Below are 22,178 nucleotides of genomic sequence, written 5' to 3'. Positions count from 1 at the left end.
TTCTATTTCTGATATGCAACTTGTGTCTTTTACTGTGAAGACAGACATAAACTATTTGTTCAATATCTCTGCCATTTCCTCATTCCCCATGATAATTTCTTCTGACTTTGTTTCTAAGGGACCAGTGTTTACTTTAATTAATTTTTCTTTTTTAATATACTTATAAGAGCTCTTGCAATCTGTTTTTATATTTCTAGCAAGTTTACTCTCATATTCTATTTTTTCCCTTTTTATCAATTCTTGGTGGTCCTTTGTTCGTTTCTAAAACACTCCCAATCTTCTGACTTGCTGCTCTTCTTTGCAACATTGTAAGCCTCTTCTTTGAATCCAGTACTGCCCTTAACTTCCTGAGTTAACATGGATGCTGAATTTTTGCTTTTTAATGGGATGTATTTTTGTTGAACATTTTGAGTTGTTTCTTTAAATGTTTCCCACTGTCCATTTACTGCCATACCTTTTAGTCCATTTATCCAATCAACCTTAGCTAGTTCTCCCTCACTGGATAATTTTTTTTCTCTTTCAGGCTTAACATGGAATTCACTTATATTATGATCACTATTTCCCAGTGGATCTGTTGCTATGACATTACTAATTAACCCCACCTCATTGCACAATACCAGATCTAAGATAGCTTTATTCCCTAGTCAACTCCACAATGTATTGCTCCAGGAAACTGTCACCAAAGCAGTCTACACACTCATCTTCTAGACTGCCCTTACCAATTTGAATTCCCAGTCTACATAAAGTTTGAAGTCCCTCACAATTATTATATTGCCTTTGTTACAAGCTCCACCAATTTTAAGCATCAATAATAACTATTGTTAACGGGCTGAGAAACTACTCCCACCAGTGTTTTCTGACTCTTGTTATTCCTAATTTCCATCCACACTTATGTTTCTACCCATACCCTATTTCTGCACATCCATTAAAATGGTATCATTTAGTTTATATTGCCTCTCCTCGTTCTTCCTGCCAAAAGGAATCACTTCACACTTCTCTGTGTTAAATGCCCTCTGCCATTTGACTGCCCTCTTCACCATCTATGTCCTCCTGAAGCCTGTTAAGATTCTTCTCATTGCTAACTACAGTCCCAAGTTTCATTTCATCTGCAACCTCTAAATTATGCCCTGTATATCCAAATGCAGAGGAATATATATCAAAAAAAGCAGTGGTCCTAATACTGAAACTGGGACTATGCACTTCCCTCCAGCCTGAGAAACAACTGCTACTCTGCTTTCTGTCCTCTAGCCAATTTTGTACCAATAGTGCCACTGCCACCTAATTCCCATGGTCTTCAATTTTGCTAACAAGTCTATTTTATGGTAGTTTATCACATGCCTTTTGAAAGTCTTTATGTACAATATCAGCTACACTATCCTCATCCACCCTTTTCATTGAAGAACTCAATCAAGTTTGCCAAAGATGATTTGCATTTAACAAATCTGTGTTGGAAAGAAGACTTTGGGATGGATAGAGAGTAATGTTGGAAGATTTGGAGGCAGCCAAGTGGCTTTAATGTTGGAGAAGTCCATGGGCTCTTTTCATTGTGTGCCAGAGGCAAGGATAGAGGAGTTGGGAGAGAGGGGCCGAATGGATTATGCCAAATTAAGCTGGCTGTGGTATTTGAAGATATCTGTACAATGTGTAATACAAAGCAGCAAAATGGATTCAAATTAACTCCTTTTTTGATCTTGAATTGAGATGATGGTTGAAGTGGGTAAGATCGTATGTGCATGCTTTACATTTTTTTTAAACATTCACGGGATGTGGACTTCGCTGGCTGGGCCATTTATTGCCCATCCCTACTTGTCCTTGAGAAGGTGGTGGTGAGCTGTCTTCTTGAACCACTGCAGTCCATGTGGCGTAGGTATACCCACAGTGCTGTAGGAAGGGAGTTCCAGGATTTTGACCGAGCGACAGTGAAGGAATGGTGATATATTTTCATGTCAGGATGGTGAGTGACTTGGAGGGGAACTTCCAGGTGGTGGTATTCCATCTATCTGTTGTCCTTGTTCTTCTTGGTGATAGTGTTGGTGGGTTTGGAAGGTACTATCAAAGGATCCTTGGTGAATTCCTGCAGTACATCTTGTAGATAGTACACACAGCTGCTGCTGTGCGTTGGTGGTGGAGGGAGTGAAAGTTTGTGGATGTAGTGCCAATCAAGCGGGCTGCTTTGTCCTGGATGGTGTCAAGCTTCTTGCATGTTATGGGAGCTGCACTCATCCAGGAAAGTGGGGAGTATTCCATCACACTCCTGATTTGTGCCTTGTAGACGGTGGACAGACTTTGGGGAGTCAGGAGGTAAGTTACTCATTGCACTATTCCTAGCCTCTGACCTGCTCTTGTAGCCACAGTATTTATATGGCTAGTGCAGTTCAATTTCTGGCCAGTGGTAACCCCCAGGATGCTGATAGTGGGGGATTCAGTGATGGTAATGCCATTGAACGTTAAGGGGTGATGGTTGGATTCTCTCTTGTTGAAGATAGTCATTGCCTGACACTTGTGTGGCGCGAATGTTACTTGTGACTTGTCAGCCCAAGCCTGGATATTATCCAGGCCTTGCTGAATTTGGACATAGACTGCTTCAGTATCTGAGGAGTCGTGAATGATGCTGAACATTGTGCAATCATCAGCGAACATCCCCTCTTTGACCTTATGATGGAAGGAAGGTCATTGATGAAGCAGCTGAAGATGGTTGGGCCTAGGACACTACACTGAGGAACTCCTGCAGTGATGTCTTGGAGCTGACATGACTGACCTCCAACAACTACAACCATTTTCCTTTGTGCTAGATATGACTCCACCCAGTGGAGCGTTTTCCCCCTGATTCCCATTGACTCCAGTTTTGCTAGGGCTACTTAATGGCATACTCAGTCAAATGTGGCCTCGATGTCAAGGGCAGTCACTCTCCTCTCACCTCGGGAGTTCAGCTCTTTTGTCCATGTTTGAACCAAGGCTGTAACAAGGTCAGGAGCTGAGTGCCCCTGGTGGAACTTAAACTGGGTGTCAGTAAGCAGGTTATTGCTAAACAAATGCCGCTTGATAGCACTGTTGATGACCCCTTCTGTTCTTTACTGATGATGGAGAGTAGACTGATGGGGGATAATTAGCCGGGTTGGATTTGTCCTGCTTTTTATGGGCAGAACATGCTTGGGCAAATTTCCAAATAACCGGTTGGATGCCAGTGTTGTAGCTGTACTGGAACAGCTTGGCTAGGGTGCGGCAAGTTCTGGAGCACAAGTCTTCAGTACTATTGCTGGAATATTGTCAGGGCCTCAACCAAAAAGGGCTTGAAAATGTACAGTTCTGATGAGAAGCAGGAAGCAGCCACAGCTTACAGACAAATAAAAAGAAATGGCTGCAGCAAAAACGTGGAATAATAATAGCAGAGGTGGAAGCAGACAACCTTATAATGAATCAAAGTTTAAAAAAATCGAAAGTTTTTATTATAATTGAAATGGCCATCTCATGAGGCATTGCAAGGGTAGAATCAGGCAGGCTTTCAATCAAAAGAAAAAACCCCTTGAGATTCATAACATAGAAGAGCCAGAAGTAACAGATTCAAATATTTATTCATTGTATAATTTAAAGGTAGGAAGAACAGAACCAATCTATGTAACTGTGAGGGTGAATAATAGGCCTATCAGAATGGAGGTGGACACAGGAGCTTCCTGTACAATGATAGGTGAGCATTCCTTCACATATCTGAATTATGGGGAATATAAATTAAAATTGGAAGACACGGATACCAAATTGAAAACTTACACGGGGGAAGAAATCAAAATCAAAGACATAAGCAGAGTTACTGTACAGTGCAGAAGTCAATCAGTGAAATTATCCTTTATGATGGTAGCAGGTGAGGGGAAAAGTCTTCATGGATGAAACTGGCCGTAAGAAAGTAAATTGGATTGGACTGAGATCTTCCAACTGAGAGCCACTGCGTTACCTGAGCTACTACAAAAACACACCTCAGTTTTCCAAGAAGAACTCGGGAAGACCTAAGGGCTACAAGCAAAAATTCATGTTGATCCAGACTCTACTCCCTGATTTATGACGGAAAGACCTGTACCTTGTACAGTGCGGGAAAAGGCAGACGCTGAATTGGATGGATTAGAGAAACAGGGCGTGATACAACCTGTGCAGTTCTTGGAATGCGCAGCACCAGTAGTCCCCATACTTAAGCCTTACCAAAGTGTTTAAATTTTGGAGATTACAAAGTGAATGCCAATAAAGCAGCTAAGTTGGACAGACACCCTATACCAAAAATTGAAGACTTGTATGCTAAGTCGACAGGTGGAACTGCCTACATGAAGCTTGATATGAGCCATGGATTCATGGACTCAACAATTGGAGTTAGAGAAGTGTGTCACAATTAATACACACAAAAGGTTGTACCAATACACCTATTTGCCTTTTGGTGTATCCTCTGCATGCACCATATTCCAGAGGACAATGGAAAATTTACTGCAGTGATTGCCTCATGGTGTAGTTTATTTAGATGATGTTCTAGTGAGAGGGCTCACTGAAAAGGAGCATTTGGCAAATTTGGAAGAAGTATTGAAGCATTTTTCACAGGTGGGAATGCATTTATAAAAAGAAAAGTACAAGCACATTCCAAGCGAAAGAGGTAGCCTATTTAGGTCATAGGTAACTCTTTCGAGTACAAACCCGTTTCCATCTGTTCCTATTCAGATGAAGTTACATTGTTTCATAGTTTGCCATTGTGAGATTTGAACTCTTGATCTTGGGGTTACAAACCCAGTACCATAACCACTTGGCTATTTAGGCCAAGCCCAAAAGTAACTCTTTTGAGTACAAACACGTTTCCATCTGTTTCAGGTGAAGTTACATTGTTTCATAGTTTGCCATTGTGAGATTTGAACTCTTGATCTTGGGGTTACAAACCCAGTACCATAACCACTTGGCTATTTAGGCCAAGCCCCAATAATGAGATTGTAACTCTTTCGAGTACAAACACGTTTCCATCTGTTCCTATTCAGATGAAATTACATTGTTTCATAATTTGCCATGGTGAGATTTGAACTCTTGATCTTTGGGTTACAAGCCCAGTACCATAATCACTTGGCTATTTAGGTAGATGCATAGGGCCTCCAACCAGTTGAAGAAAAAGTGAGAGTCATTAGAGAGGCATCAGCACCAAACAACATCTCCAAACTAAAATCATTCTTGGGGATGATCAATTACTAAGGATGGTTTTTGCCTAATTTGTTGACAGAACTGGTGCCCTTGTATTACCTGCTCAAGAAAAACCAACATTGGTCTTGGCAAATACCACAGAAAGAAGCTTTCACAAAAGTGAAACAGCTATTACATTCATCTAGCCTATTAGTACATTTTGACCAAAGAAAAGAGTTAGTTCTGACATGTGACACATTTCCTTACAGAGTGGGAGCAGTGCTCTCCCATCGAATGGACGATGGCTCAGAACAACCTACAGGATATGTATCAAGAATGCTTATCACAGCAGAAAAGGGACACTCACTGATAGAAAAAGAAGGCTTGTCAATCATCTTTGGTATCAAGAAATTTCACCAGAGTCTACATAGTCGTCATTTTATTATCATTTTGGACCACAAGCCATTGCTAGGATTGTTCAGCGAGGACAAGGCTATACCACCCTAGCCTCAGCAAGAATACAATATGGGTGTTGATTCTGGGAGCATATGAGTAAACTTTCATCCACAGGCCTGGAAATCAGATTGCAAATGTTGATGCACTTAGTTGCTTGCCTTTGAAAGAAAACTATGAGGATGTTCTAGTTCCTCAAGAACTTGTTTTATTATTGAACTTCTGGGATTCATCACTGGTATGTACTAGACAGATTAGAGATTGGACAAGTCAAGACCCAGTCTTATCCAAAGTACGAGAACAAGTTCTTCATGATTGGTCACAAGAACAGGAATCTGATGGAATGAAACCGTATTTTCACAGAAGGTATGAGATAACCAGCCAGGATGGTATCTTATTGTGGGGAGCTAGAGTGATTATTCCTCCAAAAGGATGAAGGCTTTTGTTAACTGAATTACATAATATATATCCAGATATTTCCTGAATGAAGACCGTAGCACACAGCTATCTATGGTGGCCTGGAATGGATGGAGAAATAGAGAGCATAGTGGAAAGTTGTATGTAGTTTCAGCAAGTACATAAATTACCTCCAGCAGCTCCGTTACACCCGTGGGAGTGCCAGGAAGGCCATGAGTACAATTACATATTGACTATGTGGGACCTTTTATAGGAGCAATGTTTCTCCTTATTGTGGACTCACTCAAAATGGATGGACATATGAGGTAAAATCATCAACATCTTCTGCAACAATTGACAAGCTATGACAAAGTTTCGCCATCAACAGACTACCAGAAGTGGTCGTGTCAAACAACGGCACAGCATTTACAAGCCTTTGATTTATCAGCCTCAACAGTATTACTCATGTAAAAACGTAATGCCACCCTTCTTTGAATGGACTGGCTGAGTGAGCAGTTCAAACATTCAGAACGGTTTGAAGAAGGTAACTAGAGATTCCATAGTGACCATATTTTCCATTATAGAACCACCTCTAACATGACAACAGATGTCACACCTGTGGAACTGTCGATGAATCGCAGTCTCAGAACGAGATTGAGCTTAGTAACATCAAATTTAGGGGGGGAAAGGTGGAAAGGAGTCAGGGAAATCATAAAATTGTACATGATTGGCGTAGTCGTGACAGAAATTTTACTGTAGGAGAGACGATATATGTGAAAAATTTTGGTGAAGGACCTAAGTGGTTATCAGGTGAAATAAGTGAAGTCACTGGAAGTCTTTCTTACCACGTGAAAGTAGAAGACCGAATCATATGGAGACATATAGATCATATAAGGAGGAGAGAAACAAAGTATCAAGAAATGACTCCTCTAGTGTTCACGAATGCGTCAACATCTCTTGTTGAAAGAACTCAGTTGAGTACAGGTGTGTCTGAAGGAGCGGCTGTACCTGCAAGAGTTGAGGAAACAGATCTACAGGAGCCCACCGAAGAACCTGATGTTCAGACAACACCAGAAAAGCAAGTTCTTGATAAAACGTCTGAAGCTGTAGAACTGAGGCATTCTACATGCTTAAGAACAACCCGAGAAAGATTGAATTTGTAAATAACTTATCTCTGTAAATAATTTGATATTTTGAGAAAAATTGTAATTGTAACTATAAAATGTATTTCTGAGTAAAGGGGGAGGAATATGGTAATCTGATGTGTAAAATACCTTTAAGAAGAATGTTATAATAGAAGATCACATGTTCTCATTATTTCGTGACACAGTAGCACGGGCTACCTTAATAGTCTGTAGTCCATAGTGAGTAGTCTAGAGTAATGTAGAGACAGTGTTTTAGTTGTATGAACAATAGTGTAGCTGCTGAGTTCCTTTGGTAAATAAATAGAATATGTTCTACTGATCTGCTTTGTCTATGGTGCCAACTTGGTCATCTCGAAATACGTGTGCAACCCGGACCGAATCGTCCAACTAAACTAGCGACCAAGGATCCAACAGAACGCAAGTTCATGAGGAATCTAGAGGGGTTTTTTAAAATTCAGGATCAGGGAGTTAGGGTAAGGAAAGATTTGCATTGGCGCCTTATTTTCTTGAGAAATACCTTCAACTGTTTCACACAAATTATTTTTCGTAAATGTAGCCTACTATTATGTAGGAAAATGTGCATTTAATTCACATAGAGCAGAACAGCAGAATTCCATATAGAGTAATAAGATAAATGATCAGTTAATCTATTTTTGGTGATGTTGGTTAAGGAAGTGATGTTGCCCTCTATCCTTTTTGAGTACTCATGGGGGCGGGGGGAGGGGGCGAGAATGTGGTGGTGGGGGCTGGATTTTCATTTATGGGCCTCGATTGGGACGAATTCCAGAAGCTGTAGATGCCAGTGGCTGGACCCTGGAAGTGATTACGTTGCTGCCTACAGAAGCCCCATACAATTAGGCTCCAAAGGCTGAAGGGCCATTAGGAGGTCATCCAACACTGAAAGATCAGCAGCCCTAACATCACAGGTAGGAGTTGCAGATGTGGTCAAGAGAGGTAGAGAAATGGCACCTCTAGATGGAGGCACCCCCTGAAGATCTTTAAATTTTTAAAAACAAAGAAGCCAGAACTGCCAGGCAAGTCATCATCGATGGCAATCCCTCCGCTGGATGACCAGCAGCTGCAGCTGTGGCTCTATGGTTGTGGTGGATGCAGGGCTGGGGGCCCCTTCCAGGATGGAGTGGTGGGCCCACAACCCGGTCTGCCGCTGGGAGGTAGCCTCCATCCCTCAGCTGTGTTTTGGCTACAGCAGGAGGCCTTTATGCCAACTGGAAAATTGCAGTCAGCGTGTGCAGAGTGGCCTTAATAGATTCTTTATTTGACTTGATTGGCAACCCGCAGACACTGGGCAGGTAGCTGTCAGCTGATTCCAGGTCCTGCCTGATCCAAAATGGCCTAGAGGCAGGAACATGCCAGCAATCTGGCACGTTAACCAGTAATGGGAAATTGCTGGTCCACCTGCATCCTGTCCTGCCTCTGGAATTGAATGAAAATTTGCACATTAAACCTGACCAGGCAGCCGTAGCTGCAGTTTAATGTTTCACCAGTGGTGCAGTCCTTCAGATAAGATGGCAGTCCCTTAGTACTGTGTTTGAATTTTGAATATATACTTAGATCATGGAGTGAGATTTAAACCCAAAACTTTCTGAATCAGATGGGAACGAAAGAAAGATCTCACAGTTATTTGGCACTTTTAATATCAGGGTGCCTCCCCTCCCCCCATAGCACTTTCGAGCCACTGAATTACTTTTGACGTGTCAATACTGTTGCTGGGTGGCCAAACACAGAGGCTATTTTGCGCACAGCAAGGGCTCACAAACTATTTGAATAATTTCAGACATAGCAAGAGTGCATTGAACATTCCGGAGGGAATATGGATTGTGAGAGAGAGAGATTGTGAGGGAGCAGAAATGGCACTGTTATGAGCTTAGAGCAGAGAAACCCCATAAGATGAAGAGGTAAACAGGGTGTATATAGAAAATAAAAAAGACCTTTGACTCTAGGTTTTTTTTCTTCTGCGTGGACCCTTAAATTGATAAGGCACCATTAAAAAAAATCTCTGAGACATTTGTTCACCCACTTGATGATTAAGCTCCATTATGTTTGTAACTCTGCGATGTTGTGATTTTTCTTTAGGTAGCATTCACTTTCAGATGATGCTGTCCTCAGGAAAATACATTGCAGGAAAGTCGAATTTCAAACTGTCATTGAGGCGATGGTGTCGATTGGATTTAACCTTGCATGACAGGAAGGTATTTAAAATGTCTTTTTCTAAGATATGATGCATTCACCCATGTAAGATCACTTCTGTCTTTTGAGTGAATATTTATCTTGTTTCCATCCCTTCTATAAGAATACTTAACAAAGCAACTGACTAATCCATTCAACTCCATTACCTACTTAACAATTGATTCTGTGTGAAAATGTTTGTGAATAGTGATTTTCCATAACACTATTTTGATTATTCACCTTTTTAATAGATGACTTTGTCAGTCAGCTATGGAGAAAAACTGCAAACCAGAGAAGATGCATTTTATTTGTAAGTTAAAATATTTTCTAACTATATATTTTAAGACTTGATTTGCCAATTGTCTTCACTTTCTAAAATAATTAATTATAGTGAAAATTTCTATTGTTATGGACAGGAGAGGTTTAGTTTAAATAGCCCTGAGTTCTTCACTCACCACTCTTTTGTAAACAGAAAGGCATTATGATTTTTGATTTCCACCTTTATAAGTGATGGTGTATTCCCCAACCCCTCAGTTTTGGTGTGATCCCATATCTATTAACAATTCCACAGCAAACTCAACATAGGGTAAAATCAGGGGGGTAGTTCATTTTACTCACACTCAAAACACAGGAATAGGGTTCGCAACATCCCCCCAATTTTGCATTCATACAGTAAAAGAGGGACAAAGAAAAGAAAGAGGTACAGGGCAAAGACCACAGAGAAAATAAGAAGTATTGTTTCCCCTGAGTCCAGAATCAAAAATCCAATGGTATATTCTTTCAAAGTTGGCAGGTTGAAGATTGATGCTGGATAATTCACTTTTCCAGTAGAGATGACATCCACGATGAGTTGGGCACATAGAGATGCATTAGCCTTGTAGGTGCTGGTACAGAAGTTGTGGCAGAAACAGTGGCCAGAATTTTACGCTCCACCACTGGCGGGTTTTTAGATGTGAAATTAAAGGGATGGGATTCCGTCCGGTTCCTGCCCACCCTGACCACACAGTGATTTTACACTCGGGTGGGCAAAGCCCTCAGACAGAAAGTCAGCTCTTACTCAAATTGAGGCCCTTAAGTGGCCAATAATTGGCCACTTAAGGGCCATTTCGCACCCAGCCTGAATATTTAGGCTGGCAGGTGGATTGGACGACAATGGAGGAAGCCCGAAAAAGAACATAGTTAGATCCTGGGTATGGGAAGAAGAGGAGGGGTTGGGGATGGGGTGGGGGGGCGGTGGGGGGGGCGGGGGATGCTCCCTTCTGACTGAGGCGGGTCCTATTAAGGTCCATAAAGTCCAATGACTTCCAGACCTCCCTCCCCACTGGGCTTCTCCCCCATGACTCCCATTGCCCCCTTTGTGCCCCCCCCCCAGGACTTTGGCTCCGACTTTCTCCTGCATTTCTAGTCTGAGCTTTTCAGCACTGTCACTGCAGGGACAGGAGATTGGCTGGCAGCTCTCTTGGGCAGGACTTCTTCTCAAGTGAGGAGTGGAAATCTCGCCTGCAACCACTTAACGCTCATTCGAACATGAAATGGCTGCAGGGTACTCAGAGTCAGTGGGGATGTGTTCCCTGTCGACTCTTCAGATGGCAGGAAGCAAAACTCTGCTATCCAAAAAATTCAGGCCAGTCTAGTTGGGGACAGGTATTTACCTGGACTGAGCCCTTGTTCAGAGCTGCTGCTTGCTGGATGGAAGATGGCAGTCTGTTTTGCAACTCCACAAGGCAGGATCACTGGTTCTCCCAGTGGGTCATATGATATAACTTCCGCTTCTCCATTTTGGTTTGGACAAAGGATGTTTATTCCTTTGTCTGGATTCTTGAGATGGTTAATGTTTCAACCATCAATAATTTCAAAAGAGGTTATGGGGTCCTTATGTCCTATCACACTAGTCATCTCCACTGGCCACCAACCTTAGAATCTGACAGGTGATCCATATCACTAGGAACCAGCCAAGACCAGCCCTTTCTTTTGGATGTTTGGACTCTAACGCTTCTGGATCACAATATGTCCCCCACACTTATTGGAGTGGTCATCATAGAGACTGGAGTAAAGAGGACAGACAGCCAGTCCCAAGCTAAAGAAAAGACCCCCAAATCCAGGAGGATGGAACAGGAGAACATCCCAAGAAGACCTTCTAGTCAAAAGGAAGGACAGGAACCTGGAAAATGTGATGTTAAGTGAAGTTAAGAGTGAAGGGCAGAGAGAGAGGCTCCAAGCTTCAGATTTAAAGAGACAAAAGCTGCAGAAAGCAGATTGAAAGTGAGAACAGTTTGCAAGAGGCCAGAAGGTCAAAGGAGACGTTGAAAGTCTGTAACTCTTAGTATGGGCATGTGAAGCAGTGGTGTACTGTTGATGGCTGAGTCAGTGAAAGAAAGTGTGTGGAAGACAGCTTGAATGCACTTGGTGACCCAGAAAAGAGGAACATCAAAAGGAGAGTTCAAAATCTTTGCGGAAGGCATCTGAGAGAAGGCGTCAGTTTGGGAGAAGACTCCAGAGCAATGTCTTGGAGGGTGGAGATTGTAAACCTTTGTGTGAAAGACAGAGTTCGGTGAGACCGGTTTACTCATGGTTTGAAAAGTACCTGGAGGAGTTGAGGAGAGATCCATAGCATCTGGTTGAGGTGGCATCTCTCTTTCAGAGTGTGATGTGTCTGACCACTGGGTGTCTATTGGTTTACATGGACTGTGTACTTACTGTGAACATTACAGTATAAGATAGTTTTGTTATAAAAATATAATTTTCAGAATATTATTGTGATTTATTGTAAAGGTGGGTTAATAGTGGGGTTTGGATTAGTTTCTCTGTGCGGTTGTATTTGTGGGAGTTTTAATTGAATTGCAGATAGCTAGTCTGGAACTTTTGAGTTATCAAAAGAGAAGCTAGGTCTGAAATGCTAAATATGTAAACATGGTTGAAGTTTTAGAATGTGAGGTGTGAAGAACATCTGCATTTGTAGATAAGCCAGAGTAGTGAATTTCCAAGAGACGGTAAGGTGTTACACCTAGCCTTAAGAGGCTAAGCCTAGCAGTGTGTTTATTTTTCCAAAAGATTACTGATATGAGTGCTATGAAAGATTTATTTTATGGAAAAAGTAAATTTGGAGAGACATATTAGAACAATGGGATTTACATTTAAAAGGGAGAAACATATATAAAGGAGCTGAGGTTATGTGTAAGCAGAAGACATTCTAAGAACTAACAAGTGTGAAAAGCCTCCAGCCTCAAAGTATCAATTTGCTGTCTGCAGGAACCGAAGCTAAGAAAACTCACTGTGAATATCATTGTCCAGAGTATTGTGTGCTTTGCCTGGGTCTGTTAAAATTAATCTGTTTTTACTGTTGCCTTAATGGAGGTGTAACTCAGATTCAGATGAATTAAGGGAGCTAGGAGTTTTCGTAGTAATTTGTAGACCTATGTATGTGCTTAAGATCATTTCTTTTATGAGTAAATGTTTAATTTAGTTTTGGAAAAAGCCCCTAAGACTTGGTGGACTTATACTATTGAATTCAAGGCATGCATCTCAAAATATAAAAACAAATAGCAAAAACAGTTGTGGCAGCTGCTTCAAATTTCCCTCTGGGATTTGAACAGCTCAGCATTTACCATCCGCTGTGCCATAACAGTTTTTGTAACTTGTGTTATCCTAACAAATCTGCATATATCTGTAAAGGTATAGTTGTGGGTGAAGGAGTATTGTAATATAGTTCATCTTTTCTTGTGAAATAAATGTTTTATTCTTTTGTTAAAAGTTCATCAGGCTTCTGTGACGCTGTTTAGTAGCCCCTCTCCATGTATTTAAACAAACAAATAAAAGTTAGGGTCTATCAAGCTGGGTTCCACTCTTGGATCAGGCTTATCCGGAGGTAAGCTCAGTTGGGATCGTAACAAAGTGGGGGCTCTTATGGGATTTGAAATGTGGACAGCAAGTGATTGAATGTAGAATAATAATTGGTTCAGGATTATCATTGTAAGGTGGAATTGGAAACTCTTGAACATTGGTGGGAAGTGGGAATCCTTATAAAGCAAGTACGTGGAGGTACTGCGGTACTAGACATAGGAATTAGAGTTGTTGTGAGGTATTATACGAATTGGAATTCGAAATGGCTTGGAGGTTGCTAAGGCATTTCTACAGATAGAAAATGGAACTCTGACTGGTTTACATAAGTTAACCAAGAGTAAGCTAATGGAATTGGTGGATATGTTGGAGTTAGAATTACTCGAAGGGGCAAGGAAAGCCGACATAGTTGGGATAATAGCACAACATTTAAAGCTGGAAGGGATACCAGAGACACCACGCACTCCAAGGGGCGTGTTAGTTGAATTGGCTAAGATCCAATGTTGCAAAAGAAGCAACTTGAACTTGAAAAGGAACTGAAGAAACTTGAATTAGAGGCAAAGGAAAGAGAAAGAGAATAAAAAGAAAGGGCATTTAGGAAGCTGGAACTGGAATTTCAGGCAAGAGAGAAGGAACAAGAAAAGGAATACCAGCTTAGAAAGCTGGACCTTAAAAAGAGGCCTTAGATGCTGAGGAAAGTTATCATGATGAAAAAACATTCAACCTAAAACCTAGTGGGGAGATGTTTAAGTTTGTGTAAGCATGCTCAAAGTTTGAGGAAAGGGATGTAGAGGCATTCTTTATTTCATTTGAAAAGGTGGCTAAGCAAATGAAGTGGTCAAAAGAAATTTGAACATTACTGTTAGTTTAGGTTGGTAGGTAGAGCTCATGAGGTTTATGCTTCACTTTCAGAAGAAGTATTAGTGGATTATGACATAGTAAAAAAAGGCTAATCTGAGTGCATATGAGTTAGTTCCTGAGGCATACAGGAAGAAATTTCAGAATATAAGGAAACAGCCTGGGTAGACCTTTATTGAGTTTGAGAGGGTAAAGCAAAGTAATTTTGACTGTTGGATACCGGCATTAAAGGCAGAGACAACATATGAAGCACTTAGGGAAATAATTCTCTTGGAAGAAATTAAAGATTCACTTCCTCTTGTAGTTAGAACCCATGTTGAAGACCAGAAGGTTAAGACAGAAAGACGGGCATCAGAGATGGCTGACAATTATGAACTGGTCCATAAATCTAAACCTTTTTTCTATCATTCCCATAAAGCAGAAAAGGATAGAAGATGGGAAGATGAAAGGAAGGCAAGTAGCCAGTGAAGTGAATGGGCAGCTGGAAATTCCCAGGAAATTTCTCCTCAGACCAGAAAGGAAGGTGCTGAGGGTAGAAGTGACATTCAAAAGCCTAAGTGTTTTCATTGTAACAAGGTGGGATATGTTTGGGCAGATTGCTGGAAATTAAACGGTAGACCTATTGCAGCAGTAGGAATGTCTAAAGAATCTTCAGGAAAGATTGCATCAGAAAAGGAAATGGTTGTTAAAACTGTAGCAGTAATACAGGTGAAACGTGTTCCCTCAGAACATACAGGAAAGGGAATATGGTTCAAGGCAGTCCCGAGAATTCTTTTTTGATCACTGGTGAAGGAGGTCAGGCTATTAGAGGGTCTATATGTTTTGTGTCAAAGGGAGAAGTGTTCCCTTACTCCTCTAACAAAATAAGTAAACAGATTAAAATTTTGAGAGATACAAGGGAAGATCATCATTGATGGCTGATGATACAATTTGTGTTCCAGGCAGTTTTATGAAACAAAAAGTATTGATAAGAGATATTAATGGAATTTATTAATCTGTTTCTTTGCGTAAAGCTAACTTACAAAGTCACTTTGTAAATGGGATTGTTAGAGTGGGAATTATTCCTAACTCACCTATTGAAGGGGTAGATTTTATTCTGGGTAATGATTTGGCTGGTGGAGACAGTAATGTGGCAATGACTGTATTACATCAGGTGTTTGATCATGCTGATCTTAACCAAGTTCAGAAAACTATCGTGGCCAAAAATTAGATGCTTTTTGCCGATAACAAGCAATTGAAGGAAAACTTGACTGATGTAGAAAACCAACTTTCATGAATGAAAGAGGAGTTTGATAATGAAAGAAGAGAATTGGTGAGATCAATTGAGAATCAGTTGCAGAAAGTAGAACATTTGACTGAGGACTCGAAATGTCTAAATGATAAACTTGTAGAAGCAAACTTAACAAAGGTCAATCTTCAGTGAAAACTTGAATTTCAAGCATCAGAAGTTGCTATGAAATATCATGGAATATGCCTTGAACAAGAAAAGGAATTGTTGGTAAATCAGAATAATTGGTTGAATGCAGAATTAAAAACCAAAACTAATGAACTGTTAGAGCTTGGTCGTGGAAAGAGCAATGAGATTCTTGAACTTCAATGCAAACTGGTGAACATGAAGGAGAAGATGTGCAGGTATACCACAGTTCAAAAGTTGAATTGTGGTCCAGTTGAGCAAAGAACTGATTGAAGTAAAATTACTGATGTATCAACCACAGTAATGGACAATGTGAAAACAACTGATGTGACTGTAGAATTGGAAATCAAGAATTGCCAACAAAAAGGACAAAGTGCAAAATGGCCTGGAAGAGTCAATGACCAGAGACACTGATTTACAAGTGCTTGCCTGTGCTAGTATACAAAATACAACAGTTGGAATCCAGGCAAGTGGATAGTTTGCAAAAGACCATTAAAAACCTATAAAGGAGTGGAATGATATAGTTTGTGTGTTATGTAAAAGAGTTGAAGGGTTGGAACAAACTATGAAACTCCACAGGGAGAATATAATTGACATTGCTGAAAGAGAAGTCAGAAAGACCTGTTCAAAATGGGATCTGGAGAAACAACAATATCACCAGAAGTTCAAAGATCCAACCAAGCTGGAGTACGAAACCCTTTTATGTGAACATAAAGAGCATCTTAGCAACATCATAGAAGTGATGAAAAGAGACTTTGACCAGAGAAGAAATGAGATGTTAACTCACAAAAATGTCATTCTTTTACTTTGCTAAATCGAAATGAGAATTTACCACATTTGAGTTCGGAAAATGAATTTGAAGATAGAATTACGCCTTCAGCAAACGAAAAGGGCAATTGGGCTGTAGACTTAAATGAAACATTCTTTTGCAATAAGAGGAAAAAGAAACATAAGAGTTGAGTTATAATACTGTGATGTATTAATTCTACTAATCGTATTACATTGATTGACTTTGTTTTGCTTCAATCTTTGTAATTGTACAATATGATGTGTAATTGTGAAACAAGATGGAACATTTATTTGTATAGTATGTAATAAGCTATTATTAGAAGTTTATGATAAATTTGTGAGAGGTGGATTTAAGGCCATTGTAAAGAAACCTTTACAGTTGTGAAGTTTTCTTTCCTCCAAAGACAGAGGTGTTAGGAAATATAGATAGTTTAAATAAATTTAATTTGTATTTGTAGGTGTTAGGAATGAGTTTTAGCTTTAATGTTTAAGTTTGATTTCTATTTCTGTATCTAGTGTTAAGAAAAAGGTCAAATTAAGGTCAAACTAGGTTTTAGTTTCTCTTTAAAAGGTGATTGCATTTCTAATGAGAATTTTACGACAGTTGCAGCTAAGTTAAACAAACAAGAATAGAGAAACTGGACTGTTGCCTAGCAACAGGGGTCCAGGGAGGCAGGTCCCTCCCACAGACATACAGAGGAAACAAGAAACAGCAATTTGATTTGGAAACTCTTTGAGTTCATTTGGTTTTGAAAGTAGCTGCCAGGAGGGACTGGAGCAAAGGGGACAGATAGCCAGTCCCAAGGTAAAGAAAAACCCCAAAATCCAGTGGTATGGACCTTGGTTTTTTTTGTTGCCTATAGATTTCTGTGAGGGGTCTTGTGGGACGTGGACAGCATCCTTGCCACTGAGCCAGAAGCTCTTGGTTCAAGTCCCACTCCAGGACTTGATGGCCAAGGAAGATGCATTCATAATGTGGTCAAACAGGTTGGTATCAACTTGTAAATCCTTTCAACATACATCAATGGCAGGCGGTAAGAGCAGGAGAGATTCCCGGTCAGCCATCTGCAGAAGACAAGGCAAACCATTGCAGCCAAGCATAACCATGGAACAATCACAAGTAGTCCATGGTCACCAATGCCCTTTCAGGGCATGGTACCTGAAGAGAGCAAAATATATGTGTTCCTATGACAGCCCAGGGAGATCCCCATTAGGAGTCGATCATCTTTATACTTTCATTTCAAATGAACTTAAATAGCAATTTGTTGGAGATTTTGTATTCTATAAATTCTGTGTAAGAAACACCTTAATTTTGCATCCAGCCAACATAGTATGAATTGCAGGAACATTTTAAAACCTTTCTGTGTAGAATGATGTAAAATGCCACTAGCCTTTAAATCGTGTTATTTTTCCAGCTATCCTGAAGACGTTCATCACAATGATTCAGCTGGTTATTTTGTACTTGGAGGCAGCAACAATGTACGTGGTTTTGAGGGATTCATTGGTCCTGTGAAGTTATATCGGCTCGTGGCCCTAACAGGACAAGAGGTAACTTCCAAACTCCAATCATGTGAATGCACGCACAAAAATGTTCGCTGTTTACTGTCCACCAGAATGTTTGAACCTGTATGTTTGCTGTCACCCACGTTAGTTTTGAATGTTCAGATGTTTGACAGATGACTAACCTCATTTATGTGACAAAACTGCTTCAAGAATATTGTGGAAGGGAAACACACAAAGCCAGAATTCATACAAAAGCAAAATATTGCAGATGCTGGAAACCTGAAATAAAACTGGAAATCAGGCAGTATTTTTGGAGAGGAAAACAGAGTTCATGGCCTGAATTTTTATCCTTGAGGCAAGTAGCAGGAGTCGGGAAAATTCCAGCTGGGCTTGCCGCCTTAGGAGAAAGTGCCTGCGACGGTGAGATCCCCATTTGCCAGGGAGCAGGTGCAGGCTGGAGTCAGGCCAGTGGACCAGGGAAGAAGTTCAAAGGCAACCACGGGCCGCTAGGTGCGGAGGCAGGCTGTTTAAAATGCCCACCTCGGTGCTGTAGGCTTCGCTCAGTTAAAATAAAACACAAAGGCCCTCCAGCTTTCGCCACTCTCACCCACCTCAACCTCCCCTGCCCACCCCCCCCCCACACCTCCCCCCCACCGCCCCCCCCCCCCCCCCCCCCCCCAACATACTACCTATACCTCATTCATATCAGTTCTTGCCCCCATGCCAGGGTATACCCCCACCCACGCCATGGCCCCTCATGCTCCCTATGCCAAGCTCTGACGCTCCAACCCTGGCAACCTCCTTAAAGATGCTCCTTAAAAACATAAAATAAATGCACATTACTGTGGATGCTGGAAACTTGAAATTAAAACAAAATGCTGGAAACTTCAACAGGTCTGGCAGCGTCTGTGGAGAAGGAGACAAAGTTAATGTTTCAAGCCTGTATGACTCTTCTTCAGAGCAACATTTGCTGCATTGATGTACGTTTTGATGGCAAGATAGTTTCTGGGTCAAACTCCAATAAAATGACAATAGTTGAGGGGCTTGATGGGATGGGAGGCTGGGGGTGGTGGGAGTTGCATGCAAGAATAAAGAGGCGTCTTAGAACGCTACAGAAATCAATACCTCAGATGTATTATACTCCTCTCAACCAAGAAACCAGGAATCTAAAATGATGGAACAAATAGCCCGAGGGTTTACATTTCTTTACACTTATTCAGTCATTTGGGTCCATGATATGTGTACAGAAGGCACTTTGATTAGTTGAGAATATGACAAAATTCATTGGGAGTCATTTGAAAATAAAACTCTGATAAGCTTACAAAATATATCAATCCTGAAAACTTCATACAGTAAATGTTTCTATCTCCTTCCCTCCTCCCTCACCTTCATTACTAAATAAACTAATGCAATATTATCTTTTCAATAAATGTGCATATTGGCAAGTGGGCAAGGGATCTCTGTGCCATCAAGAACTATTTATGTTTGTTTTTAACACAGGTTCAACTATATTTAAGGTAATTTCTTATGTTTGCAGATTTCAAATCCCCTTGTAACTAATCATAACTTCCATAAACATATTGAACAGTACAATAAAAAATGCAAATACCTCACGACACTTATCATGAAGTATTTTCAGACTCTTGGATTACACAAGAAGCTACAACAAATGAGTAAGTAAACTTAAGTTTATGGAGCTATTCAGAGAATGAAATTATCAACATATACACATACATGTGCAAGCAAAAGAAATATCAATTGTCACATAGAATTTGAATGTAGAGGAAATAATGAGCTAATTAAAGATTATGATAAGAAGCTAATGATTTACTCAGTTGCAACTTATAAATTCCAATGAAGTGCTAATCATCGCAAGGAACCCAACACAGAAGACACAGGTGTAAATTGAAATGTTCAGTAAACTTGTTTTGCAGGCTATAGTATATTAACAGGAATTTGTGAGCATAAGGCAATTCAAGCCTTAGGCTTATCAAGCTTTCTGGGCTGGATGAAGGAGGTGGATAGTAATTCTTTTTAACCACTAACAACATCATGGGGGAGGAAAAGAAGAGGGTGATTCTTTTGTCCACATGTAGGAGCAAAATATATGGGCTGATCCACAGTCTCACGTCACCTAACACCCCCGACTTGAAGACTTTCGACGAGTTAATAAAAATTGTACAAAACCACCTGAGACCAAAGCCCTCAGTCACTATGCAGTGCTTCATGTTCAATTCAAGGAACAGGCTTCCAGGAGAGACAATAGATGACTATATTGCCATTTTAAAGGCATTAACTGAACTTTGTGAATTCAGATCACCTTTTAGTGTTATGTTGAGAGACCGACTGCTATCCGGGATTGAAGATGATACTATTTCAAAGGCGTTTGCTAGCCAAAGCTAATCTAGACTTCAACAAGGCATTAGAATTAGCTACAGCCATGGAGACTGCTGTTAGGAATTCAGAAGCTATAGGGGATGCGCAAAATGGCACCATCCATCTGGTAGGATAGGACTGACCGGCAACAAAGGCGTGAAAACATCAGACCCCGCAGAAAGGCAGGAAATGCCCCCTGTGTACAGATCAGTAAAAACAGCAGTGCTGCAGTGAAAACCCACAAAATGAATGAGAGAAATGCAACCAGGCATCTAGTCGGTGATTGACAATTCAAACAAGCCGAGTGCTTTTTCTGCCATCGCTATTGTCACATACTGCAGAGATAGGCTGAGACAGCATTTTAAAGACAAAGGGAAAAATCATGAAATGTATCTCAGGGAAGAACCAGAAGAAATAGAATCAGACATCCATTCATTATATAACCTGAAAGTGGGTAGAACCGAGCCAATCCAAATAGTTATTATAGTCAATGGACAACCCATTAAAATGAAAGATGATACTGGAGCGTCGATGTCCGTCATTGGAGAACATACATTCAGGTACTTGAGTAAAGGAACCCATCCTTAAAGGTCGGAAATTTTGGACACTAGACTGAAAACATACATGCGTGAAGAAATAAGACCGAAAGGGATATGTCAAGTCAAGGTGGAGTATGAGAAACAGCCCACAAAATTACCCCTATTGGTAATGTCAGGCAGGGGACCAAGTCTCCTCAGAAGGAACTGGCTGGGAGAGAGAAACCTTGAGGGCCTGCTAAGTTCCCAATTGGAAACCAGAAGTGCTATTGCAGAAAAAAATGGGTGTACGTAAACCTAATGGGAGAAGCCCGTAGAAGTGTTACACCAGGTCAGAGATCAAGCTGAAGTCAGCATCCGTCTAAAAGAAAAGGAAACCCTACTAAAGGACTTTTGTGCGCTACAAAATTCAATCAGCTCCCAATTTGTGCCACTGAAAAGTTATGACGAAGAAAAGGAAGAGTTAAACTTGTCTCTGGTTGAGTTAAGGAATTATTTAGCTGAGAAGGGGCAATGATATTGGATTCTCCAGGAAACTATTAATGAGAATAAGAAAGAATTAAAAGAGCTGAATCAGCAGCTGTGTAAAAGCCCTGAAGTTTTAAAACTAGAAGGCCTTGAGTTTTCAGAACAGCTGTCAGAAAACCCAACTACTGAGCTTGTTCATGTTCAGCTCACGCCCGAGTCTGGTCCAACCAATAATGAAATTAATGAGAAGACCGAGATATGGATCAGTGCTACCAAGGAAAGGACACAAAGGAAGAAAAAGAGGAATTATTGACAATCCTGAAAGAAAAACAAATTTTTAAAAATTTCTTTTCCTCTTTCTCCTCCCTTCACACCTCATGCAGTTCACCGCTTTGTTGCTTTGTGCTAGTTGCCTTTTATCTGTTTAGCCTGGAGGGGAGGGGCAGCAGGAGTGAATGTGACCACACCCAGAAGATGGTGAAATCATCCACTGAGGAGTCTAGTGGACATCTATCTCCTGAAAAGGAGGTCTTGGAGAAACCAGCCGAGGTTGTTGAACTGCGACACTCAACACACCTGAGAAAGTCTTCAGAGAGTCTTGATTTGTAAATAGTTATTACTGTAAATAGTTAACATATTAAGTTTGTCAACTGTATTTTTTAAGTAAAGGGGGAGGGATGTGGTAAAGTGGAGTATCATGTGCCTTCAAGAGAATGCAAGTGGTCTAACCATGTGACAGTACGTACCAATCAATGTACAGCGGGGGTGGTGGGGGGGTGGGGGGCTACTGGTTAATTGTAAGTCTAGAGGTGGTGGTGGTTGTGGGAGCATGCAAGGATTTAGTTCTCTGCTCTCTGTTGCAATAACCAATCACAGTTTGTTCTTATGTTGGTCTCTCTGATATTGATAGCGAGCATCAATGAACAAGTGTATATGAAGGCGCAATTGAAGTACACTCGACTAGTGTACTTATAAACACAAGACATAAAAGTTGTTAAATTTGTTTCTGAATGAATTACACACAACTTGTAGAGTCCCCTTTGAATTTCTCTAATATCACTCCTGAAATTGCTACTGTGA

The 22,178-nt window shown here is 40.7% G+C and overlaps 1 protein-coding gene across 3 annotated transcripts in view; it reads left to right on the top strand.

Moving 5' to 3' along the window:
* The window catches only part of LOC121285033 (protein sel-1 homolog 3-like), a 104,249-nt gene that overhangs the window by 25,515 nt on the left and 56,556 nt on the right, over positions 1-22,178 (top strand). For all 3 annotated transcript variants that reach the window (XM_041201152.1, XM_041201169.1, XM_041201161.1), the window contains exons 5-8: positions 9,225-9,340; positions 9,569-9,627; positions 17,631-17,763; positions 19,256-19,391. In XM_041201152.1, the coding sequence (XP_041057086.1) occupies positions 9,225-9,340; positions 9,569-9,627; positions 17,631-17,763; positions 19,256-19,391 (444 nt within the window). The remainder of the gene's footprint in view (positions 1-9,224; positions 9,341-9,568; positions 9,628-17,630; positions 17,764-19,255; positions 19,392-22,178) is intronic.

This window comes from Carcharodon carcharias, chromosome 1 (assembly GCF_017639515.1).
Source record: "Carcharodon carcharias isolate sCarCar2 chromosome 1, sCarCar2.pri, whole genome shotgun sequence".
In the NCBI taxonomy this organism is placed as follows: Eukaryota; Metazoa; Chordata; class Chondrichthyes; order Lamniformes; family Lamnidae; genus Carcharodon; species Carcharodon carcharias.
The sequence above is the reverse complement of the archived record's forward strand: the minus strand, read 5'-3'. Positions and strand labels throughout refer to the sequence as shown.